At 43.7% G+C, this 9183-nt stretch overlaps 2 protein-coding genes across 5 annotated transcripts in view; one reads left to right on the top strand and one right to left on the bottom strand.

Annotated features, from left to right (window-relative positions):
• Window positions 1–7948, top strand: part of LOC147156384 (ATP-dependent RNA helicase DHX8-like) — a 33026-nt gene extending 25078 nt beyond the window's left edge. Inside the window, exons 11-24 of one of the 2 annotated variants that reach the window (XM_086064108.1) lie at window positions 362–509; window positions 582–763; window positions 839–1033; window positions 1226–1411; window positions 1475–1685; window positions 1756–1937; window positions 2677–2817; window positions 3350–3505; window positions 3625–3762; window positions 3849–3977; window positions 4048–4244; window positions 4313–4492; window positions 5306–5554; window positions 7005–7948. In XM_086064108.1, the coding sequence (XP_085920234.1) occupies window positions 362–509; window positions 582–763; window positions 839–1033; window positions 1226–1411; window positions 1475–1685; window positions 1756–1937; window positions 2677–2817; window positions 3350–3505; window positions 3625–3762; window positions 3849–3977; window positions 4048–4244; window positions 4313–4492; window positions 5306–5525 (2265 nt within the window). In that variant the 3' untranslated portion in view covers window positions 5526–5554; window positions 7005–7948. Of the gene's footprint in view, window positions 1–361; window positions 510–581; window positions 764–838; window positions 1034–1225; window positions 1686–1755; window positions 1938–2676; window positions 2818–3349; window positions 3506–3624; window positions 3763–3848; window positions 3978–4047; window positions 4245–4312; window positions 4493–5305; window positions 5555–7004 lie in introns of both variants that reach the window. The other variant, XM_086064107.1, reaches the window with a different exon arrangement.
• Window positions 6111–9183, bottom strand: part of etv4 (ETS variant transcription factor 4) — a 33883-nt gene continuing 30810 nt past the window's right edge. For all 3 annotated transcript variants that reach the window (XM_086064110.1, XM_086064109.1, XM_086064111.1), the window contains exons 10-13: window positions 8871–8918; window positions 7526–7716; window positions 6660–6761; window positions 6111–6589 (exon numbers count right to left, since the gene is read on the bottom strand). In XM_086064110.1, the coding sequence (XP_085920236.1) occupies window positions 6362–6589; window positions 6660–6761; window positions 7526–7716; window positions 8871–8918 (569 nt within the window). In that variant the 3' untranslated portion in view covers window positions 6111–6361. The remainder of the gene's footprint in view (window positions 6590–6659; window positions 6762–7525; window positions 7717–8870; window positions 8919–9183) is intronic.

The following is a 9183-nucleotide window of genomic DNA, read 5'->3' as shown; positions in this document are numbered from 1 at the left end:
ACTCAAAATGATTTTTTGATACAAAAAAAGCATGAAAAAGATCATGTAATAAAAACAGAATAAAAATAAAAATAAAAATAAAAATAAAAATAAAAACAGAATTAAAATTAAAATTAAAATTAAAATTAAAAATTAAAATTAAAATTAAAATTAAAATTAAAATTAAAATAAAAATAAAAATAAAAATAAAAATAAAAATAAAAATAAAAATACAGAATATGTGCTACAGAAAAGTTTATAATAAATTAAGTTAACATCCCTCTTAATTTTTCATCACTGGTGAGCTTTGGTGTAGAGTAGAGTAGAGTAGATACCGTCGGTGGAAACCAGGCTAATGAGTGTCCATTTCGTGCCTGTTTAGAATCCCGACGGCTCGCTGTCGCAGGCGGCCATGATGCAGAGCGCCCTGGCCAAAGAGCGCCGCGAGCTCAAGCAGGCGGCTCGCGCGGACGAGATGGACCGCATCCCGACCGGCCTCCACAAGAACTGGATCGACCCCATGCCGGACTGTGCGCGCTCAAATCCTTTTCGAGCCGGACGGGGTCTGCGATGCCGGCTCACCCTCTGTTCTCCCGTCGCAGATGACGGCCGGCAGATCGCCGCCAACCTGCGCGGCGTCGGCGCCCCGCCGGCCGACGTTCCCATGTGGAAGCGTTACGCCTTCGGGGGGAATCAGGTGTCGTACGGCAAGAAAACGGAGCTGTCCATCATCCAGCAGCGGGCCAGTCTGCCCATCTTCAAGCTCAAGGAGCAGCTGGTTCAGGTGTGCGAGGCCACTCGCACCCTCGGGAAGTCCATCTGCCCGTCGCTCATTTGCCGCCCCCTGCGCTTCCCGCAGGCCGTCCACGACAACCAAATCCTGATCGTGGTGGGCGAGACCGGCTCGGGGAAGACCACGCAGATCACGCAGTACCTGGCCGAGGCGGGGTACACGGCGCGAGGGAGGATCGGCTGCACGCAGCCTCGCCGCGTGGCCGCCATGTCCGTCGCCAAGAGGGTCTCCGAGGAGTTCGGATGTCGGCTGGGCCAGGAGGTGAGTGAAAAGGGGCCTGACGTGCGCACGCTGTCCAACAGGTGGCAGCAGAGGAGCACTTTTATTACTATTATTTATTTATTTATTTTTTGTGCTGGGATTATTTTTTTAAAGTGGGCCAGAGTAAGCTAACAACTTATTTGCATGTCCACCAGTGGCTACGAATGCTAAGAGAACTGGTCTGGTTTGTAGGTGGGCTACACCATCCGCTTTGAGGACTGCACCAGCACGGAGACGCAGATCAAGTACATGACTCACGGCATGCTGCAGCGGGAATGTCTGCTCGACCCCGACATGGGCCAGTACTCGCTGGTCATGCTGGACGAGGCCCACGAGAGGACCATCCACACCGACGTCCTCTTCGGACTGCTCAAGAAGGTACGCCGGCGTCGCAACTTGAAAGAATTGGGACGAGCATTGCCGGCGCTCTCTCTTGGGCAGACGGTGCAGAAGCGCAAAGACCTGAAGCTGATCGTGTCGTCGGCCACGTTGGACGCCGTCAAGTTCTCGCAGTATTTCTTCGAGGCGCCCATCTTCACCATCCCGGGGCGGACTTTCCCGGTGGAGATCCTCTACGCCAGGGAGCCCGAGACGGACTACCTGGACGCCGGCCTCATCACCGTCATGCAGATCCACCTGACCGAACCTCCCGGTACCGTCGCAAATTCGCCCGTTCTTTCGGCGTCTCCCTTTTGGTGACGGACTTCCCGCGGCTCGTCCAGGCGACGTGCTGGTGTTTCTGACCGGGCAGGAGGAGATCGACACGGCCTGCGAGATCCTCTTCGAGCGCATGAGGATGCTCGGCCCCGACGTTCCCCAGCTCATCATCCTTCCCGTTTATTCCGCACTGCCCAGTGAAATGCAGACCAGGATCTTTGAGCCGGCGCCGCTTGGCAGCAGGAAGGTCCAACGGCGAACAATTGGGATTTTATTTTGACGATGTATTGTATTGAGGACCAAAACTGCCAAAATTTAAAATAAATAAATGGCTGAAAGTGAAAAAAATAAAATAAAATACAATTCAAAAATTAAATGCAGAAACATAGATATTAATGGAAATTTATTTAAAAAAAAATATATATATATATATATACCATAAAAAATAATTAAAAACAAGATTCAAAAAAATTTAAATAAATGTAAATAAAAGGTCGATATTAATACAAAAATAAATATCTGAATAGAATTAAATAAATAAAAACGCTCTGCTTTCACATTTATTTCATGCTGCAGACGCTCTGCCAGGACGAAATGTTATTCAAATGAGGGGGCGGTCCTAAGCGTGTCCTGGGTTGGACTCGGCGCTCTCCGTGCAAGCCGGCGAGTCGCACGACTTGAGTTGCTCGACAAGTCATGAGGGTTTTTATTTATTGATTGATATTTAATTCTATTTAGATATTTATTTTTGTATTAATTTAGACCTTTTATTTAAAAAATTTTTTTTATGTGTACATATGTTGTTTTTGTTTCCATTTATATTTATTTATTTATTATTTAAATTTAGAATTATATTTTTATTTCTATATTTTTTGGGGGTCATTTATTAATTTTTTATATATAATTAAATTAATATAGTATTGTACTGATCTACATTCCATTAAAAACCAATTGAAAGCTTCCGACGTTTTGCTCGCGACCGGCAGGTGATCATCGCCACAAACATCGCCGAGACGTCGCTCACCATCGACGGCATCTACTACGTGGTGGACCCCGGCTTTGTCAAACAGAACGTCTACAACTACAGGTCGGGCATCGACCAGCTGGTGGTGACGCCCATCTCGCAGGTCCCTTCCAACTTCCTGTCAATCCGTTTTTCTTATTTGTTCTTTATTTTATTATTTTTGCTTTATGGCATATTGCTCGTCATGGCTGTCGTTTTTCTGCACGTCATTTTGACCGACGTCTGGCAAAAAAAAATTTGGACAGAAATTCTTGTTAATTTTTTTTTTACAATTTTCTTTTTAACTATGGAAACAGTTGCTGCTCGGGCCCTAACTAGAGCTGCGAGCATGCGATGTAAAAAAAAAAAAAAATGCAAATATGCACATTTTTTAAATTACCAGACAAAATGGTATGTGCCCCAAAAAAAAAACTAATTGCAGCCCAAATGCTGATTTTCACCTCGCACGTCGTCAAGCTCCTCACAGAATGTTTGTCCTAATTTGATCAAATAATGTGCTCGGGAGTGCTCATTAAAAAAAAAAATAAGAAGAAAAACATATTTGCATTTTCTCTGGTTGAGCTTCTGGCCAAAATGTTTTTTTATGGCGCAACCAGCTTGAGGTCCAAATGTGTCTGAAACCACGTGTCATGCAGGCGCAGGCCAAGCAGCGTTCGGGCCGCGCCGGCAGGACGGGTCCCGGCAAGTGTTACCGGCTGTACACGGAGCGAGCGTACCGGGACGAGATGTTGACCACCAACGTGCCGGAGGTCCAGAGGACCAACTTGGCCAGCACGGTGCTCTCGCTCAAGGTACGCCAGTGATGTGATGATGTCACCGAGTTTTTTTTCCAGGTTCATACTGTGCCCCCTTTTAAAAACTTGTCATAAAAAAGTTTGAAAATGATGTCATATACGGCCTCGTCCGGCAGGCCATGGGCATCAACGACCTGCTGGCCTTCGACTTCATGGACGCTCCGCCCATGGAGACGCTGCTCACCGCCATGGAGCAGCTGTACGCGCTGGGGGCGCTGGACGACGAGGGGCTGCTCACGCGACTCGGGCGGCGGGTGAGGACCGCCGCCGGCCGGCAGGCGGCTTTGATCCGGTTGGCTTTTCTGTGCTTCCTGACGTGCGCTTTTGGTCCCGCCCCCAGATGGCCGAATTCCCTCTGGAGCCCGCGTTGTGCAAGATGCTGATCATGTCGGTGCATCTGTGCTGCGGCGACGAGATGCTCACCATCGTGTCCATGTTGTCCGTGCAGAACGTCTTCTACAGGCCCAAGGTACGGCGCGTGCTAACCGGCGTGCTGACTTAACATGCTAAGAAGCTGTGACGTGAACGTATCGCGGCAGGACAAGCAGATCCAGGCGGACCAGAGGAAGGCCAAGTTCTTCCAGCCCGAGGGCGACCACCTCACCCTGCTGGCCGTCTACAACTCGTGGAAGAACAACAAGTTCTCCAACCCTTGGTGCTTCGAGAACTTCATCCAAGGCCGCTCGCTCAGGAGGGCGCAGGACATCCGCAAGCAGATGATGAGCATCATGGACAGGCGAGTGGCGATCGGCCAATCGGACGTCTCCGTTGGCGCTAGCGTTTGACGGAGTGTCCGTCCCGCAGGCACAAGCTGGACGTGGTGTCTTGCGGCACGTGCAGCGTGCGCGTCCAGAAGGCCATCTGCAGCGGTTTCTTCCGCAACGCCGCCAAGAAGCACCCACAAGACGGCTACCGTACCCTCATCGACCAGCAGGTGGTGTACCTGCACCCGTCCAGCACGCTCTTCAACCGACAGCCCGAATGGTGAGGCAGCATCGCGGTTAGAATAGAATTCTTACTTGACTTTTTTGAATTCACTCAGTTTTAATTTGGTTTTAGAGCACATTTGTTTGTTTTTTTGGTGGGGGTGGGGGGTGCTTAGTTTTAGTTTTATTAGTTGTAGTTTTAGTTTTTCTTTTTAATGCTTAGTTTGAGTTTTTAAAAGTTTTAGGATTAGCTTTAGTTTTCTGGTTTTTATTTGTTTTCGTATTAGCTTTAGGTTGTTGTTTTTTATTCTTGGCGTAAGGTTTTTTTTTTTTTAATGGACTACTTCTCAAGTTGTTTTTAGAGCACATTTGTTGCTTAGTTGTAATTTTTTTAGTTTTAGTTTTTCTTTTTAATGCTTAATTTTGGTTTTAAAAAGTTTCAGTATTAGCTTTAGTTTTCTGGGAAAATGCTTAGTTCTAATTTTTATTCATTTTAGTATTAACTATAGTTTTTTAATGCTTAACTTTAGATTTTTTTTTGTATTTTTTTTAATGGAGTACTTGAAGTGCAAAAACTAAAATTCTTAAATGACCGTTTGACTTTCCATCTTCTGTATGGACAGACAGCAGCTCATTTATGATGCTAATTGACAAAAACAAAAACAAAAAAGGACATTTTTGCTGTATTGATGTTTTCAGTTAGTTTTTGTCTCTTAAAGCATTAAAAAATGTATTTTTTATAAATGTTAACAAATTGTAGCTGTAGTTATTTTGTTACTTTTTACCATCTGTGACGACTGTAGCAAAAAGTAGCGTGTTAGCGCTAGCGGGTGCACGCTGATGATGATGCTGCTGGCACTCTAATCTCCAGGCTGGTCTACCACGAGCTGGTGCTGACCACCAAAGAGTACATGCGCGAGGTGACCACCATCGACCCGCGCTGGCTGGTGGAGTTCGCGCCCGCCTTCTTCAAGGTGTCGGACCCGACGCGCCTCAGCAAGCAGAAGAAGCAGCAGCGTCTGGAGCCGCTCTACAACCGCTACGAGGAACCCAACGCCTGGAGGATCTCCAGAGCATTCAGGCGACGCTGACGACGACGACGTGGCATCGGCAAAGTCGGGTATGATTTCATTTTTGCGACTTCCATTTTTTTATGACTTAAACTATACTTTTTTTGTAATTTAAAATGACATTATACACTCATGTCACTCTTCAAATTGTCTGCGCGTAAATTGATATATTTAAATTTGTTGTATTAATAATTAAGCCATGTCTTATGATTCATGTCGTTAAAAATGAAGTCATATCGTACATGCCAAAAAAATACTACACTCTAAAAAGAGAATTGTTGCTAAACTTAATAAAATTGTTTCAAGTAGTAAAACGCAATTTAATTTAGTTAAACCAAAGTGAATATATTAAGTTTAATTATGATTTTTTTTTTTTTAATATATGTATATATAATTAATGAACTCATAATTACATAATAACTTCACTAACCACTTCAAGCAATTTGATTAAGTTTGTTCAACAATTCTCTTTTTAGAGTGTATGAGAATGTATATTAAGACTCATAATCGCATTATCAATACTAGCTTTTAAAAAAACAATGTATTTAAGTACGTAAAGAAAGAAAGCAAGTTGTGTGGATGTTAAGAAGCAGTCGGGACGTGCGCTCGTGTATAATTTGGAGTAATTTATTAAGCAATCTCTTGATCCGCGCTCGTATTTGGAGGCTTCGGAGGTGACAGGAAGCCTCGCAAAACAAAACTACCTCGTGAGATTCATTTAGAACAAAAACACCTTAGCTGTATATACAAGGGGGAGGGTGGGGGTTGTGTGCAAGAGGTGCATGGGGTGAAAGGGGGGGGGGTCATGTATGAAGAGGAAGATGCTTTGGGGCACAGCGAGGGGGGGGGGGGCGGCTTTAGTACATGTATGCTTTGGAGTAGGGCTGGGCGGCGTGCGGGGGTTGCTCGGCGGCGTTGTAGGGCGCCCCCGCTTCGTCCAGGTGGGACAGCGGCACCGTGTCCTCCTCGTTGACGTAGCGCTCAAACTCGGCCTTCAGGCTGGGCCGCTGATTGTCGGGGAAGGCCAGCGAGATCAGCGCCTCGGGCTCGCACACAAACTTGTACACGTAGCGCTCGCCCGCCACCTGAGCACGACGCGCACGCTTAGACAAGATGGCTGACAACGCACACACATTTTTAAAAACATTTTTTTACCTTCTGCATGATTCCCTTCTCGTAGTAATAGCGCAGAGAGCGGCTCAGCTTGTCGTAGTTCATAGCGGGTCGATTCTTTTGCATCCCCCACAATCGGGCCACCTGAGGAGCAGGTTAACGGACGTTTTTTAACATGTTTGTATTTTTAAAAAAAAAGTCCTATATTACTCATGTTTTTTTGCAGCTGTAATGTTATGAGAATTAAAAAGTTAGTTTTATAATTTCCCATAGCTGCGACAATATACATAATTGCCTATTTAACATCATCATAAAAATGATGTTACTTGACTGAGTCATAACATTACAACTTTGTTTTGATATTTTTGTGTCTTGTTTTCTTTGCAGTGTGGCCCCAACACGGACAGTCCAAAAGAACCTGCCTTGGAAAAGTGCTATGTGCCGTGAATGCGACTTGGTGCGCTATTTTTTTTTCGGAATGTTGCTACTAGTGCGTGTATTCCCGCACGATGCAGCAAGCGCGCGCGCGTCCAGCATCTTGTTGCTTTTGATGGCTGAGTGCTCTCAGCCTCTAATTGCACTTGTGCATTTTTAATGCCTTGTGAAAACATAATGGAAGAGCGTTGCAATGTTTGGACGCACCCCCCCTCGTAACGACGTCGCTAATTGGGCAATTACGAGATCGCACTTCACTTTTTGGTGGGGGTGTTTTTTTGTTTTTTTTTTAATAAATCAATCATTTGCTCTGAAAGGCTGCGAATGGATTCTATGTGTTGTTTTTTCCCCTCTAACTGTGACAAGCCAAGTAAACCTTGGGCATGATGGGAGCGTGTGATTTAAAACACTTCCTTGACACCAATTACTGCTTTGCCATAAGCCAAGGTTTTGGCACAATCAAAAACCGCTACCTCTTCGGGTTCGATGAGTTTGAACTCCATCCCGCGGCCGGTCCATGCGATAAAGTGGGCGTTCCCGGGGTCGTCCAGCAGCGCCACCAGGAACTGCCACAGCTGCAGCGAGCCTCGCCGCTGGTAAGGCGTTCCCTCGCGGAACACGCTGGTGCTGCCGCCGCCGCCGGCAACTTCCTGCTTCACTTCACCTGTGGAGGAGAGGCAACGGTCGCCATGACGATGAGGTGGCCACAGGTCAAAGAATCAAAAGGATGGAAAGCATCTTTAAAGGAGTCTTTCAGACCATTGCGCGCCCTCTGCTGCAGAAAATTAAGTACAAATGTTTTTTTTTGTAAACAGTAACAGGTGTCATGTCATTTTTTAGTCTAAATTCGTTTTTGTTTTTAAAACCTTACTACACGTCATTTTTTTGTCATCATGCCATCTAAAAAAACGCCTTATTATACATGTAATTTTTTAGTCTTAAAAAAATCTATAAAAAAAAAACTTAATATAAATTGTCCTTTTTTTGTCATCATGCCATCTAAAAAAACGCCTCATGTCATTTTTTAGTCTTAAAAAAAATCAACAAAAAAAAACTTAATAAAAATATTGTCCTTTTTTAGTAATGCCATCTCTAAAAAATGCCTTACTATATACACCATGTCATTTTTTAGTCTTAAAAAAAACATAAATTGTCATTTTTTTGTCCTCATGCCATCTAAAAAAACGCCTTTTTTAAGTCTTAAAAAAATCTATTAAAAAAATACTTAATATAAATTGTCATTTTTTTGTCATCATGCCATCTAAAAAAAACACTTTTTGTTTTAAAAAAATCTATTAAAAAAAATACTTAATATAAATTGTCATTTTTTTGTCATCATGCCATCTAAAAAAACGCCTCATGTCATTTTTTAGTCTTAAAAAAAACATAAATTGTCATTTTTTTGTCATCATGCCATCTAAAAAAACCCGCCTTTTTATGTCTTAAAAAATCTATAAAAAAAAAACTTAATATAAATTGACATTTTTTTGTCATCATGCCATCTAAAAAAAACGCCTTGTGTCATTTTTTTGTCTTAAAAAAATAAATAAAATAAAAAACCTTAATATTAATTGTTATTTTTTAGTAATGCCATCTCTAAAAAAATGCCTTACTATACATCATTTAATTTTCTTTTTATAGAGGTTGATTTTACGCCGTAAACAAAAGTGGAAATGCAAGATATACAAGATATGAGAAGGGGCACACGTCAGCGCCCTGTGGCACTCCACACTATCAGCGACTCGTTCTCACGCTGAAACAAGAGCTACTAAACTTCCAAGTTGGCCGTCTCACATTTCCTCCTGAGAGACAACTCACCTTCAAACTTCTCAGGGACCACGCGGGAGTCGTTCTCGAAACCGTAACCTAGGCGACGACAAGCACATTTGCGTAAGCCTAAGTGTGTTGCAAAACAAACAACAGCAGCAAGATTTTGCTTTCTTGCGGTCTGAAAGAGAACAGAAGCCCTTTGACGGTGCACGACAACCAACTCATGAACAACAACTACAAACCAGCTAAACAGAAACTAACATTTTCAGCCAACCAAAACACATCTAACTAGTAATCTTACCACAGCGTACTTTTCACTATGGGACGAAAGAGGATTAGGGCCAGTGAAGCGAGAAAAAAA

The sequence above is a fragment of the Leptonotus elevatus genome, chromosome 20, assembly GCF_054856555.1.
Source record: "Leptonotus elevatus isolate MCC_2025b chromosome 20, RoL_Lele_1.0, whole genome shotgun sequence".
NCBI lineage: Eukaryota > Metazoa > Chordata > Actinopteri > Syngnathiformes > Syngnathidae > Leptonotus > Leptonotus elevatus.
This window is presented reverse-complemented; position numbering and strand designations above follow the sequence as displayed.